The following is a 16047-nucleotide window of genomic DNA, read 5'->3' on the forward strand; positions in this document are numbered from 1 at the left end:
TTAAACTTTGTCTCATCCAGAGAGAGTCCCAAGCCTGGTTCTGTGTCCGTCAGACAGTCTGAAGGGACTACTACGATATCAGCAGAGTGCTGATAAATAACCTAATGCAGCGCACAGCAGGCTAAAGGGCAGATTTTTTATATTGAAATATTATTTATTTATTATTATCTCTACTTTATTCTCCTAATATAACAAACTTTTTTTCCCTCAAAATAAAAAAACTTCTCAGAGAACACAGGAGTTATAAAGTTTTAAACATGAGCAGAAATCTTGCTGAAAGACATATGAGCTATGCAGGGGTTTATAAATGAATTAAAATGAATTCATGTATCCTTGAGGTGAAGAGGGGCCACATGCACACTTAAAGAGGAGACTTCCTGAGGCAAAAGACACAAAAGAGGAGGGAAGAGTAAATCAGGCCTGCATGTGTTGACTCTGCAGATACAACATAAATACTTCAACGCCATACAGAAAGAGTGAGAGCCTAACAATGGGTTCACACTGGACATGGAGGTGCCTCAAAGTGCTGCGTTATGTCAATTGTTGTGCAAGCTGTCGGCTGGCTGTTCACACCAGAAGAGCATTTTCTAGAGCTAATCTCTCTCTGCAGGTCTGTGTTTCTGTCTGTCCGTCTGTCTGCCTGTCTGCTCGTCACTTTCTGTTTGGACACAACTGACAAATACTAGGAATACGTACGTCATTTGAAAAACCGCTTTCACAAAAAGTAGTGCCCCTAGGCTTTTTCTAATAAAAATAGTGGATTGGGGGGTCTTTCAGTGAAACCAGCAGGAAGAGAGGGAAGGAAAGTCAAAAACGGTGGGGTTTTTATTTATTATTTATCAGAGATCATTTATAATCATAAAATATATAAAAAAAATGTTTTATAGTGCAATATCAGTGTGTTCTTGCCAGATTAGCTCGCAGTACACATCACGCGCCAAAACTATTGCTGAAGATCGCAAGCCGCAGAGCTCCATGGCCCTTTGGACTGGGTCAAGCTAGCTGTTTCTAGTTTTATTGCTAAACTAAGTTAAGCTAAGCTGGAGGCTGGCTCCAGCAACATATTTACTGTAGTGACATGAGAGACTGTACTATTTAAGCAAAAAAGCAAAAAAGTATTTTTACCAAGTGGCAAACTCTAACTGTCCTTAATGGAAAAAAAGATACTTGTATTTATAAAAAAGGGCTAACCTTAACCTCCTTCAGGTGCGCCTTTATTTCATCCCTCTCCTGATCGCAGAGCTTGAGCATGTCCTGCACTTCACGATACTTTTTTGTCCTGCTGGCCTCCATCATCGCCTTCATGTTGTCCAGTTCTGTCTGATGTACCTCTCTCTCCAGCTGCAGCTGCTGGCCCAGTGCGGCCCGCTCCTTCTGTGCTGCTGTCAGCTTGGCCTGAAGCTCCAAGGAGCCCTTCTGGAGGTTCTGCTTGGAGATCTCTTCCTCAGCCAGCCTCTGGACTAGCTGAGCATTGGCTGAGGTCATCTGCTTCAGGGCGGCCTGAAGCTCGGCCTGTGTGTCCTGGTCTCTCTGGCAACGACGGGCTTGGGAGTCAGCCCGTTCCTCCAGCCTCTGGTTCTCTTCCCTCAGTCTTGTCTGGGCAGCAGCCAAACGCTGAGTCTCCTCCTCCAGGGCAGCTGAGGCCTCCCTCACCTAGGGTTAAAATATGTTAGAGTCTGATCAAAGCTCTTTTAATGAGTCTGTAGCTGAGGTTTCATTCCTTTTTGTAATTTAACGACACTTCAAACTGTACATGGCAAATTGGTCTGCCAACAGAATTAAATCAAAACTTCAGCCATGTCTGTGGTTAGACTGGGATTTGTGCACAAACGCTAATGTGCTTGTAACCACTAAAAATTTGCATTTGCAAAAAAGAATTGATATGTCTACCTATTCACAACTTCAAAGCTTGCTGACTAATAAAGGTGTCATCATTACATGACATACAAACAGCATACTTCATGGAGGTTTGATACCGTTTGATTTCAACCTCAATGCTAACTGCTGTCATTTTTGAAAAGACAAGTCAAACTGGTATCCAATCAATGAACTAACTTTCAGCTGATAGATTCTAAATTTAAGGACTGATACGATTTCTAAATGCACACTTCTGACCTACAGTCTGTTGTCTTACAAGTAAAACAAATTTGTGTCCCTAGTGAGTTGAAAAGATATTTCCGATTGCTTGATGCCAGACCCCCTACCTCCCGGATTTCCTGCTCCAGTGACAACTGGCGCTGGCGGGTCTCGGACAGCTCCACGTCCTTGCGGTGGAGCTCTTCTTCACGCTGGGCCAAACGGGCTAGGATTTCACCAAGCTCCCTGCGGGCCCCCTCAGTCTGCTGGCTCAGCGCCTTCAGCTGGGCCTGGGAGCTCTCCTTGTCCCTGGCTGCCTGGAGGGAGAAAGAGAGCAGGGGCGCGAGAGAGAGAGACAGAGAGAGAGGGGGTGGGGGTGGGGCAGGAGGATGGGGAGAGGAGAAGGGAAATGAAGAATGACAAATGAAGAAGAGGCGGAGGATGCTGTACAAAAAGGAGCTCTAACAATAATGATGAGAGCAGGAGAAAGAGTGACAGAGAGACAGAGGCAGAGAAACATATGCAGAACCAGCTCCTGCACTGATAGGAGAATGCTCGCTCTCAGCTCCCTGATAAGGGACAATGGTCAGGTCTGTTCAAGGCAGATTGCTTCTAATACTCTGGCTTTCACTGGAATTTGCAAAGACTTTGCTGTAGCTCAGAACCTAATCATTTAATTGAGCACTTGATTCTCTCCCCTAATTCATTAAGGGGGCAGAAACGATTTGGTAATGAATTCTCCTCACGTCGAGTAAGCCAGGTGGGAGGCTGTCTGTCTGTCTGTCTGTCTGTCTGTCTGTCTGTCTGTCTGTCTGTCTGTCTGTCTGTCTCTCTGTATGTCTGTCTGACTGAGTTTGGAGGTGACTCACTCAGTTCAAATGGAATGTAAAACACTGGGAAGTGACTTTCAAGCTAATAATCAGTCAGCCTTTTATTATTCAAATGAGCACAACCACTGTAACATACAGTACCTTAAAAAGGTACTTGACTTTGTATTTGGTTATCTCATTGTTAAGTTCATTTATAAAAACAATATTCAAGAGTTAACATCTGACCTGATATTAAACATTTTATGCTAAAACAAATGTAACATGTATGAAATCAAATGAAGAGAGAAAGGCATGCATTCAGGATAATTCTCAGTATGTCTGACTTGTATTGGTGTGTTTTAGGTATTCACTAGTTCTAAATATATCACTTCCATTCCTTCCTAAAACTGAGATCAGTTTCCTTCTGTTCCTCATAAAAGAACTGCATGTGACACACATACACATGGATCACAACAGGTATGTGTTCATATCTCCTCTTTACAATCATAACACTTCAGAGGTACAGAAGGTGCTGCTTTTGCTGTTTCTCCAGTCCTTTTCTACTATGAAAGAACATGGAGGAACTGGACCAGAAAAACTCATAAATAGTTTAACACATCTATTTCCCTAGTGGTAGGAGGCTGTTGATTTATTTTCTCTAAAACTCCAAAATTGAATTTGCTCCGTAATGTAATCGAATAAAGGAGGAAGGCCCTTACAACCCAGAGCTGCTAAAAATATATAAAATATAGCATCTGTTTGAAGGTGTGTTAAGACAAAACGCAGGGCAGATTTTTTTGTGCGGCACAATTACATACAAGTCAATGCAGATGTGATTTTGTGAATTTGCGTTGGCATTTAGATTCTCCTGACTTGGAGGGACATGAAGGACAAACTTCTCGTCATCATATGTGGTCTCTTGGAGCTCTATAACTCAATATCTGTGGTCCTACAGAGACGGAACCAAGAAGGAGATGGCTTGGAGAAGAAGGTTATGAACCCAGACACAACAGTGTTTCTGGCGTATTTGGGACTTCCACAAAAAACGTAGGAGGCAGTGATTGTGCTTATTTCAGTCAAGGTTGATGGTGGAAATAAACATTGCTAAGTTATGTGGTATCTATGGAGGTAAGTCCTCCCATTGGCTATTAAGGGTGAATGTTCACAAGTTCAGAAATACTCTGAAAAAGACTCCGGCGGCCGAATTTGCCCGAGTAATGTCAGCGAAAATCCGCTTCACATCTTGTGTGAATACCCCTTTAACAGAGTAAAAATTGCTGTTGTGTTGTGTGTCCATAAGGTTCACAATGCTTCCCTACATTCTATGTATCCTGAAGCCAGTTGCAGTTTGCTTCCACCGTTGCAGAACTACAGGGAGAGTTTGGCTGAGATAAGTTTTGTTTTATTCTAGCTGCCAGGGGCGTCGCTACAAATAAGTCTACTGCTGGATTCATTTCAGTTCAGACATAATTGCTTACTTCACTTTTTAGAACACACTCACAAAGTCAAAGCAGGTGTGCATGAGCCAGAGTCCACTGTTCAGTAAATGCAACAAAGACAATCAGTAGTTGTTGACGGAGCTGCCAGCTGCCAGCTGGCTAGCTTTTAGCCCAGCCAGCAGCAGCAGCAGCACCATCCGGAACCTTTGAGACAGAGCTGCTGGGAGCCTGTGGGTACAGTCCACGTATTGGAGCTGCAGTAGCCCACCAGCACCCAATAATACCTAGTCAATAGCTGCAATGAGATTTACCACAGGCTGGTTAACTTTTGCTGGATTTTGTGCAACAACTGAGAGTTTTTATGATGAGCTGAAAAGTGAGACAATTGTCACCAGGAACAAATAGAAACGGACTGCTAAGCAGTTCTGATTTTTATCTTGACTACAGTGGGCACGAACACAGTGTTTGTTTAACTCTAGCAGGTTGCATGCAGGCTGCTCAGAGGCTTTACCGTTAAGGCTTTTAGAAAGCACTTCATAAATGCATACAGGTATAATTAAATTCCTATAAAATGACCTTTCCTGAAATCTGGATTGCCATTCAAAATCTAGTTAGGTTAACACACTACAAATCAGAAAGGTTTTTGTGCATTTCACTCTGAGTCATTGCCCTCAACATCACAGAGAAATGGCTGAATGGAGTGAATGGTCAAAATCGAAGCAACAAAGGCCGAGATATCTTGACTTTTAGCCCCTAGTACTGGACAAAGTCCCAAAAGTTTACATTCCCCATAATGCAACTTAATACTATCTTCATTAGATCACCCCCCCACTTCCCAGATGCCCACATCTTTCAAACCCTGCACCTCAAGATTGTAATACAGGCTTCTTAATGCCAAGCTGAGATAACCCTCATTTTTCACACTTCAAATGTAGTACTACAATTCAACTCCTTGCACCAGTAGTATCTTGACAGGGCAGGCCAGTCCGCTTGCCTCAATGATCTGTAAAGAGGGCCTTTTTTTGACAGTATAAAGAGTGTAGGCGGTGGTGTCATAAGTCCTGTAATGCATAAATCTGCCTCAACCGACCTGTGAGGCCTTGTCAGTATAGACTTGACCCTGGGCGCTCGCCTCCTCCAGCTCTTTCTGCAGTCTCCTGCACTTTGCCCTCCACTGACGCACAGCCTCCTGGGCCCTGGTCTTCAATTCATCTCTGCTCCTCGTGCTCTCCTGGAGTAATGCCTCCGTCTCCCTCCTCTCTGCCTGCCCTCGGCTCTGAAAGGATGAGCCAAGTTATAAAAAAAAGGGTACAATCATTCTTATAATCTGAATCATTATTTTTTTTTAACCATGCCATTGCTAAAATGTCAAAAAGGACTAATTCACAAGGATCTAATTACTGCAGCTTAACCAACTTCTTTACTTTTTAATTTAGTGAACCTGTGGCCCAGAATGAAACACTACACACACCATGCTTCAAATGGCTACTAGAACAAGCATCCGTTGTTTAAAGTCCTTCAAATAAATCACCTATCTGTGTTGAATTACAGCGTGACGCAATAACCAATATAAAAATACCTGCATCTCCCTCAATTGTTCCAGCATTCGTAGCTGCTGTTGCTCCCGCCGCGCCAGGTCTGATGACAATTCCTGGTTTAGAGAAAAGAGAAAGGTCAAGGACGTGTGTGTGTGTGTGTGTGTGTGTGTGTGTGTGTGTGTGTGTGTGTGTGTGTGTGTGTGTGTGTGTGTGTGTGTGTGTGTGTGTGTGTACTACCACTGCTGCTAATGGGAGCCAAAAGACAAAGAGGCAGGAGACAGTGAGACATATGGGTGTGGAGGAATGGGTTCAGGGCAATAGACGCAAGAGAAAAAGACAAGAGCAAAAAAGCAAATCGGTATGAGAGTAAAAAAAAAAAACGATCAACAGTAAAGTGTGGGTATAGCGAGCAAAGAAAAGGACAAAAAGGCAAAGGCAGAAAGGTCAAAGAAGGTTGAGACTGTCATGCTGCCCACTAATGGATTATCTGCAAGGCTGGTCTGAAAAGCAGTCTGAAAGGAGAGTTGCACTGGATTAACTTGATTCTCCACAAGAAAATCACAATCACTTTGAAGTTTCCAGTTTGATTGAAGACTCAAGTAAGGGCAAGTAAGGTTAGCCTGATGCCATTTAGGTATTTCTACTGAATAAAACCGCCAGTTAGGAGTAATTAGTCATAGGCTGATTAGTCATAGGCCTATTAGACTGTATATATATTCAGTCACTGAAAAATTTAATCTTCCACCCTATTCTCCTCATTATACTTCATTTTTGCTCATTTACCGTTGAAATGAAACATTTCCAGCGTCTATTTTGATCTACACATAAAAAGCATAAGAGACGCCCCGGGTGATACATGCAAACACCTTCTTCATCTTTTAACACCTACTCGGCAATAAGGGAAGCGTGGGAGTTTAAACACATTTTCGGTGCAGGAAATATCAGAGATTAGAGGAATGTGCCAATGCTTTAAAGTGCAGCTATTTCCGCTAACATTTTATTGATACCCTGAGCAGCGTGGAATACCCATGCTTAGCATGGGAATGTGTTTTGTTTATACAGTATGACCTGTTACAGTGATGAAAGTGACACTTCAAACCAGTTTGCGATGGATAAACGACTGCCGGTTGACTTCTGATTTCCTATTCTGACTGTCACTTCATCTGACGATTTTAAGAGGATAAAGTAGCATGGAGATGGAGGATGCGACCACAGATGAGAGGCACCCGACAAACTGAAAAAACCCTGCTCAGGGTGGAGACGCCAACAGGGGCAAAGACAAAAGCATGCTTCTGAAGTGTTCGTTTTGACTCCAGCTGAGAAATCCTTAGTGCATCTATTTTTAAGGGTATTATGCAGAGACAGCCACATGGATGACGAAGGAAGGACATGCAATGCCTTCTCTGAATCACTGGTGATATAGACTCAGGTAGGTCCTACGTAAATACCCACAATCACATCACTTCTCCGATACACACCTCCACCTGTAAGCTGAGTTGCACCCTCTCCTTCCCCTTTCGGTCCAGAGTCCTTTTCAGCTCTTCGACCTCGCTGTCAACTGAAGCCCTGTGCAGCTGGGCTCGCAGCTCCGCCACTTCTTTCTCCAGGTTCAAACCATCTATACACATGTGCACATGCAGGCACATAATCAAAGTGTTGTTAGGATTGATCTCTCTACATGTGGAGACAAGAACTTTACAACACACGGTGACAAGGAAGTTGAGGTGGCAGATGGATAAGGGAGCACAAGAACACTGCCCACTGCAAGAAGGCAAGGCAATATCTCTTGAGTCAGATGAATATTTGAGCATTTTGACTTATTTTCAAACCTTGCTCTGAATTGGTTTTACCTCTTTACCTACTATATAGGGAGCTCACATGCAAGGCTCACATGTCAGTCACTTCCCTTGGTCACTCGGGTCAGACCCAGTGTTGGTAGACATGAACAGAATATAAATGAAGTGATACATGTTGCGAATGAAGAGGGACTTTCCATGACAAACACAGATGCTGTTATATAAATACTATATGTTATAGTACTATTTTCACCGATGTCATCATAAAGTATTACACCATATTTTTTTTACAATCCAGGTCAAATTCAGATTTAAACCTAAATCATATTTAGTATTGAACAACTAAAGAACTTTGGGCCATTTTATAAGAATGTCATTTTCAAACTTTCTATGCTAGTAAAGGCCTTTTGAGGCTTTAAAATCAATACCATTAAAAAAAAAGAAACAGTAGGGCATTAACAGGGAAGATTTTCACTACAGCTACTCCCAATTTTCTCTCTTAGACATACTGTCAACTATTTCTATGGTTACTTACAGAGTTGTCATAGCAATATTTTAACCCATCCATTTAACCTGCATCCAGTTCCTCTCTGTCTTCCTGTTGATGCTACTTTCCCTCACCTCTAGATACCAGTCTTAGATTCAGTACCTGCCCCTCTCGGCCCACCACTCCCCTCCTCCCTGAAGGTGTGGTTGCCATGTGGCTGAGCAATGGACTGAGAAGTCTTCAGATGAAGCTCAGTCTTCTCCTTCCTCATCCTCAGCAGCTCGCTGCGCATGTCCTCCACCTGGGGGTTGTGTAAGCAGACATAGAAAGACATGTAATGGTCGGAAAACGACATGGACGTTTTCTGAGAAGATGCTGCACTGATTGTTTTTCTCTGCTGAGGTTTATTGTACATCTGCATGTACTATCAGGTAGAGAACACAGAGAGACAAGCAAACCTGTTGAACAAGGGACTCTCTGCTATCCTCAGACTGTTCAAGTAGTCTCCTAGCTCTCTCCAGTTCCTGCTCCGTCTAAGGAGAGCATAACAATAACAATGTCAGGACAATCCATGATGAAGAAGTGTTCTCGGAACTGATATGGAGGTTGCAGGAGCCTGGTGTCAAAGGTTCAGAATAAGCATTGCCTACAGTATATCATCAGGTGTGCAAAATCTACGATCTACACATTCAGAATGTATACAAATTGAGTTAAAGGCACAATTATGACACCGTTAGGAAGGGGCTCTGTTTCATTTTATTAATGAAATAACTGCCTGAGCAGGAGTATTCATTCTAACTAATACTTCAGTAAAAGGATGCAGGAAAAAGGAAGGAAGTTTAATAAGGCAAACATTTCTTTGAGACTAAACATATTCACCTTGGATTTCTCCCGGCCTGCTCTCAGTAGCCTGGCTGTAACTGCCTCCTCTCTCTCCTGGGTTTGAACTTGGCGTTTCCCTGAAGTCTACAAAACACCAAACACATACCACAGCATGCATCTTTATAAGAGCACACACATCAGAGTAGAGTAAGAATGCAACACGAGAGTGTTATTACATCATGGCATCCCCCCAATCTCATCTTCTTGGAACGAGATAGTGCCATCATGGTGGATTTGTACAAGAGCTTAGATCCCACTCAATCCCCCTCACTCTGAGCGGGCTGTGATGATGAATTACCGGCTGCTAGCAATAACATCTACCCAAGTGACTCATCATCTATTTGATTCACATCACAGCGGGCCAATCGGTGGGGAATAAATGTGCCCTCTGCTCTCCCTCCTCTCTTGCTCTTTAGTAGTAAAAGAGATTATTTTCCTCTTCATGTCCTCATGCTTGTTTATTTACCCTTAATTTTTGGACAAATGCATTATTTCCCATCGCCTTGGGCCCTGCTGGTGTCCCATTAGGGCACTACGGAGGAGAGGGATGCAAATGAATTGGTAGCTGCTGTCATTACAAAGTGTGTGGAAAAGTCTAGCTCCCAAAGGTTATCAGTGTGGATACAGCTACACAGTGCCCCTCTGTGGTGTGCTAATAAACTGCAGCAGGCAGGAGAGATTCAAAAAGACACTGATTAGCTCGAACAAAACACTGTCCCCAAAACCAGTAACCAAGAAATAAATGGTTGAGTAATTACAAAGAGGAACTAACATTATGCCGATGATGTATAATAAGGATGATTTGTGTCGTTTAATGGAAAGTAGCAACGTAAGAGAGCAATAATACAGGATAATGTGTTCTTTACTGTGATTGTGGGCATCTATTGACTTTGAGTGCATCGAGCTTGGAGTCTATATCACAAAAGTGCATCTAATGACAGAGCTCGCTCAGCTATTAATGCTTCGAGGCAAATGCAATGCTTAAAAAAAACAAAACCATTATTGGCATTAAATACGGGAAAGTAGCAATTGCTTGCTTAGCGACCAAGTGCACTGCATCAAAGTTACTGCCTGGATGTGGTTTATGGTCTCGTAAAGCAGAGCAAGAGGGCCGGCCAACACAGTGGAAATGCTGCTTTAACAAACCAGGGAGGACTGCAGTGCATTGGAGAGAAAAACCCTTCATAAAAGACAATTAAGTGACCCAGCAAGTGAGGAGAAATTGAGAATTATTTTTTGCATCCTGTGTAGAGCTGTAACGGTTTGTTCATTCCTTGCTGAACCGTCACAATCCATGGGCCACGGTACGGTGCACGCAGCCGCACGCAGAATACACTATATGTAGATTGATGCGTGTGATGCAGAACCAAAGTCCACAAGCGCGAGTTCCACCCTGAAACTTTTATCTGTAGCCCGTTAGCAACATTTGGCACAACAAGCTACTGGTGTGAGAGAATGCTTTTCACTTTTATAGCCTATTGTGACTTGGCAAAATGCCGCCTCATTCCCCAGCAGGAGGATTTTGTCTTTGACACTTGCAGTTCAAGCTAAATGAAAACAAACGAATCTTGTGCATTTGATAGGATCACACGAGCCGCAACATCATTTTGGGACAGGGCTGTTGTAAAGTTCTGATTGTCATATGTGCTTGATGTATGTCTGCTCCGAAGTTGTTTTGTATGTTTTTGTGTGACGTGTTTCTTGATTACAACATCAACCTATCTTAGCCCTTTGACGTAATTAAATGTGTGTCCATCTGATTAATAAATAAAGTTTCATGTTGTCTCTGGATCATTTTTTGCCATCCCCTTTAAATGTGAGAGAACATGACAGTGTCAACGGGGAGGTGTTGGATGGAGGGATAACAGCGGATGAGTGGTGAGGTGTAGTGTCACCTCCTGCAGCTTGTCAGACATGGCCGCCCACCGGTCAGGCCTTTTCTCTCTCCCCACGCTGCTTTGCTCAGGACGCATCTCTGTCTCCAGCTCCTGCAGACGCCACTCCACACGAGACGACACCTGCAGACAGTGAGACAGGGGACGTCTGAGGACACACAAACATCACCGGTGCAGGGATGGCAGCAGGATATGATAAATGAGACGACAGCAATTTAAAATGTGGCTGACAAGAAACATATATTTTAGAACTGATGCAAGTATTCCTTTTCTAATCAGGAAGCAGCACACCCACCTGTAAAAGGCAGTTATTACCTTTATCTTGACACATCCACAGACGTGACAAGATAAAAAATATTAAGATGCTGGAGAAGCATATTTGCTTAAGTTGGACTTCACTAAAGTAAGATTTGAAAAAGAGGACCCAAGAGGACTTTGGTGAATCCGGACTAACCCTTTAAAACAACAGAGTCACACAATAACACAGCCTAACCGATCAAGGCTGCAGTAGACCAGAAACCCCTGTGTTGTCTGAGGTAAATATTACTGTTTATGTCAAAGGAGTCCTGTGGCTTTGAAGAGAGCATAGATAATCACTTCAGGTCCTTGTCGGAAAGGGCTGACTAACGAGAAGGTGATGTGGTGAAAATACTCTAAATATAGTATACACTTAAACTGATATTGATCTTTTTAGGTGAGCCTTTGTTTTAGGTGTCTAAATTACGTCCAGAGCAGTATCTTGCTTTGCCCTCTTGATGGTGATCCTTTCTGTTTCTTCAAACTGGGGAGAAGCAGACCGCCATCCTCTGTAGGTAATATACTGACTATGAATTATTACCTCATACAACCCCACCTAAAAATCCAGAGTGTCCTTTTAAAATGAAGTCCACAGAGCTAGACAGCATGCTTAAAGTACTGGTGGTGAAATACACAGCTACAACTCACTGAGGCCTGTGTCTGGGAAGTTGTCACGTTGTCTGTGAGGCTCTCCATCGCTCGCTTGGTGTCAATATCAGACCTAAAAAAAGCCGGCAAATATTCACACATCACAGTTTTGAAAAATCCTTTCCCAGGACATCAGTGATCAAAATATGAATGCATAATGTGACGCCACTAAAAATAAATATGCAACTTCAGCTGCTAAAATATAGTGGATCAAATTGGTGTGGTCAGCAGCACCGAGGAAGAGAGATTTTTAATAACCTGAAAATGTCAAATTCTAAGGCGTGTTTAAAGGAGATCTGCTGCCTGCCTTTGAACCTTCCAGTGTCTGTTTAAGTTTCTCATGACACTTTTAGCACTTTCACTTCAAGGACATTTCAGAGACCCAAAAAATACCTTTGTTTTCTAGGCTAAAGAAAAAACTTTTTATGTACAGTGTATGGGGAAAATAATGATCAATATGCAGTCAGAGCCCAGGCCAAAGTTAGTGAGGAGAATAATGTATAAATCTGTGGGAGGACTAAAGAAGAGACTGCATGAGAGCCCCCGTGCACTTTGTGTGGATTACTTTATCATGTGTACTAAATTCCTAAAGCCTTATCCAAACATTCAAACCATTGTTAAAGCAAAAAATGTATATATTGTTCTTACAAATAACATTCAAGGACATGCAGACTTAGGAAACCAAGGTCATTTGTTACTACATTTTTTTAGTGTCAATTTTGAGATAGAAAATAAATATTTAAAAATGGATTTAAATAAAAATAGCCTGTTCTAGTTTGTTTTCATTCTTCAGTTCAAAGCAATGAACAATAATTATTTGAAATTTAAACATTACATAAATATATTAATGTGAATGTCCATTGTCACCAGTTGTTATCATATCACTCGTGTTTTAAATGTGGCAATGACAAATTGGTACATTTCTTTTTCTGTGGGCCTAGAGACCATTTGACACATCATTCTTCTCTTTTGACTTTTTAAAAAGCGCCTTTTACTTAAAGGAGCTGTATCTAACATTCAGAGCATTAATATAGCAGCAAACAACTATTGTCTCTGTAAAGATACAGAGGAGTAATGTCTTCCTGAGCAGAGAAAAAAAGTCTCTCTCCCTCTGTGTGTCTTTCTCAGAACTTCTCCTTGCTTTGCTGACATAGTTGGATGGCTGCACGAGATTGTAGTGCATGTTAGTGCATGTGAGCGTGTCCTATTGGTTAGCTCATGGCTGCTGCTCTGTACTGCTCTCATACGGCGATTACAGCTGATAACCACTTCCCGACCCCCAGTTCCCCCTTGAGACACAATGTTAGCTCTGTGAGCACTTTCGTTGTAGTTAACACTGTTAGCTGAGAGCCGCCGGCTCGCCTTCACCATGCTGAGAGGCAATAGAAATGCTCTCGATCTAGTATCTAAGACCTTTAGTTACGTACTTGCTTAGTATGTCTAAAAAGTCAGTTCTGTTGTTTTACTATTTTAATAGTTGATCATAAACACTTTATTTTAGTTCTTTCTTACTTTATGTTATTTAATATTCTTTTCATTTCATTGGATTCATTTTTAGTTTTTTTGATACTGTAAAGCACTTTGTAAGGTGCTTTACAATTTAAAAATATTATATTATCATTATTATTTATGCTACTTGTTACCAAGGCAAGTAACAAAACACCAGATGGAGGTTCAACTCAGTTCTAAAAATCCCCTTGTCTTATAAATGACTGGTGAATTCACTTGTGTACTAGCCGGTGGGCTAAGTGGAAAAAAATAGCGTCTACTGTTTTGATGTTCGGATTTACCTATTTCTCCTGAGGATTTCTCTATCCAGGTCATCAGACAGTCTGTGCTGGTCACAACGCAGATCCCTCAGGGACTGGTGCATAGTGTGAATCTATATGGGACAGCCAGAGATAGATACAGAACACAAAACATTATTATCGAGAAAAGCAAAGCAAAAAAGTCGGCGATCACTGCCTTAACAGAGATGCACATTTGTTGCAACAACGGTGAAAAGTAGAATCAAAAGATGTATAGGGACTCCTCAACACAATATATGCCTAAATACTGTCATGAACAATACCTCTTTCGAATAAAATCTCATTAAGCCCCTTCAAGATTGGCATCATATCAACGTTCCTGAGTGTGCCCTTATGTGGAAACTTCCTGACACTGCATGACAGTAACAAGTGCACTGATTAGTGGTTGGTTTGTCTCCATTCTTACATCTTCTGCTGGCAGGCTGGTGTCCTTAAAACGGACATTGGCAGACTGAGACCTCCGTCTCCTTCCTGGAGTGTCAGTATAGTCCCTCAGTGGAGAAGTAGGGTAGAAACGCTGGCCGTCTGAAATTACAGATCTACATTTGTTATAAGGTGTTCAAGAAGGAGCCAGAGAACCAACTCACCGCACAACATATTCTAATGTTCTTTTCACATTTGCTGCCTTTATATATTCATCTCTTTGCAAATGATCCAGAACAAAGACTAGAATGAGTTTTTGTTCCTTAGCTGACAGTAAAGTCCTTTCTTTTACTCCATACCCGATCCAGAGCAAGCCTCCAGGTCACTGGTACGCAGGGTGGAGGCCGAAGCTGAGGCACTGCGAGCCCCATTGGATCTGCTCACCCTCTGTGTCTGTAGCTGACTGATTGACTCTTCAAGGTTGTCTCTGAGCTGGTGCATGAAAAAAAAAAAAAAAAATCAGACATAAAACAACAAACTGTGAAAACGGTAAAATAAAAATAGGGAGAACCAATATCCAGAAGAAATACTTTCATCACATACATAATCACATCCCTGAAAAGCTCTGGAGAAGGAGAAATAAAAGCAGTGAGAGCCAAAGTTTAAAAAGTGAGAAAAGTAATTGACGACTGAATAAACAATGAGATAGTAGATTAAAAGATAACATAAATAGTGTTACTATGCACTCAGATCGGTATGTTATTGTCTTTGAAATGTTATGGATATGCACATGAAATCACATAACAGGTGTCTGACCAGTGCCATGGCTTCAGCCTGATCATCTGTATGCTCCCTGTAGTGGCCCAGCATCCGGTCAACTTTGGTCAAGTTCCTACTGGTGTCCTGTCATAGAAAATAATATTTAGACAAGTAATAAACACATAGACCCAAAATGGACTATACGTGTGTAGGGAAGCTGGGCAGAGCAGAATACCTGCAGAGTGCTTGCCAGTGTGCTGATCTTTTGGGAGATGTCTGCGCCTCCACTCCCGCTGGTTCTGCCCCTGTCCCGGCCAGCTTCACGCCCCCGAGGCCTGTGGCCCCGCGTCCTGTCGTATGAATCGGACTCACTGGATGTATCCATGGTTTGGCACAGAGTGGGTTTACGAAAAAAACGGCTGACTAGCTAAACCTGACGATTAGTGGACCAGCACAACACGCTAGCTGTTGACTGTAACGTTAATCAGATTAACTAACACACTGGGCTGGTTTTGAACTTTTTTTACAATCGATATGTTGGTCATAGCCAGCAGGAACAGGCGCTCCGTCATCGTTGCCTTAACAACCGGTGGAGACAGAAAGCTATCTGACCGGCAAACCACTTCAATTCAAACTGACCTCGTCCTGATCATTTCACTGGGCATTGTTGAGGGGGGGATGCTCCAAATGGCTAGCAACAAGTGGTTAACCAACTACTATGAACGATGGCTAGCTAATCCAACGTTAGCCAAGTAACTTGTGACAATACCGTGCTCACCCAGCGGAAACAGAGGGCATAAATAGTAGCACTATAATAATAATAATATATATCCATTGGTTGTGTTAGCCAGTGCTGGCTAACAGAAGCACAGCTCTCAGCCTACCGTGCTATGGCAACTTGAACTAGCCGCGTCTAAGCAGGAAAACAACAGTTGGCAGCAACTCCAAGGGACGCCGGGAAATGTAGGCAGAAGCCCACGGAGCGGTGTGGGAATCCGTTGTTTGTGAACTACATTGTCCAAAGGAGTGCGTTAGCGCCAGTGTCGCCGCTGGTCAGTTAGAAAAGATAAGAAGGGGAATTGTTTTGTCGCACATATAAAGCAAAAACTGTAATAAGAAAATAATGGAAAAGAAAACTCAATAAAGCTCAACATATTAATTGGGAATAATTGGACTAAAAAATAAAATAATATTCACTGTATAGAACTGAATACAATAACACACGCCGCTCAAGGGACAAAAGAAAAAAC

The 16047-nt window shown here is 42.4% G+C and overlaps 1 protein-coding gene across 1 annotated transcript in view; it reads right to left on the reverse strand.

The window, feature by feature from the left end:
- The window catches only part of LOC129107121 (centrosomal protein of 128 kDa), a 41506-nt gene extending 25833 nt beyond the window's left edge, over window positions 1-15673 (reverse strand). Inside the window, exons 1-15 of the mRNA XM_054618509.1 lie at window positions 15033-15673; window positions 14855-14941; window positions 14398-14530; window positions 14082-14200; window positions 13658-13749; window positions 11868-11940; window positions 10923-11045; window positions 9025-9111; window positions 8604-8678; window positions 8308-8446; window positions 7341-7480; window positions 5904-5975; window positions 5415-5600; window positions 2205-2393; window positions 1192-1653 (exon numbers count right to left, since the gene is read on the reverse strand). Coding sequence (XP_054474484.1) covers window positions 1192-1653; window positions 2205-2393; window positions 5415-5600; window positions 5904-5975; window positions 7341-7480; window positions 8308-8446; window positions 8604-8678; window positions 9025-9111; window positions 10923-11045; window positions 11868-11940; window positions 13658-13749; window positions 14082-14200; window positions 14398-14530; window positions 14855-14941; window positions 15033-15182 — 2127 coding nt within the window. The 5' untranslated portion in view covers window positions 15183-15673. The remainder of the gene's footprint in view (window positions 1-1191; window positions 1654-2204; window positions 2394-5414; window positions 5601-5903; window positions 5976-7340; window positions 7481-8307; window positions 8447-8603; window positions 8679-9024; window positions 9112-10922; window positions 11046-11867; window positions 11941-13657; window positions 13750-14081; window positions 14201-14397; window positions 14531-14854; window positions 14942-15032) is intronic.
- Between the last annotated feature and the right edge of the window lie 374 nt (window positions 15674-16047).

Source organism: Anoplopoma fimbria, chromosome 18 (assembly GCF_027596085.1).
Source record: "Anoplopoma fimbria isolate UVic2021 breed Golden Eagle Sablefish chromosome 18, Afim_UVic_2022, whole genome shotgun sequence".
NCBI lineage: Eukaryota > Metazoa > Chordata > Actinopteri > Perciformes > Anoplopomatidae > Anoplopoma > Anoplopoma fimbria.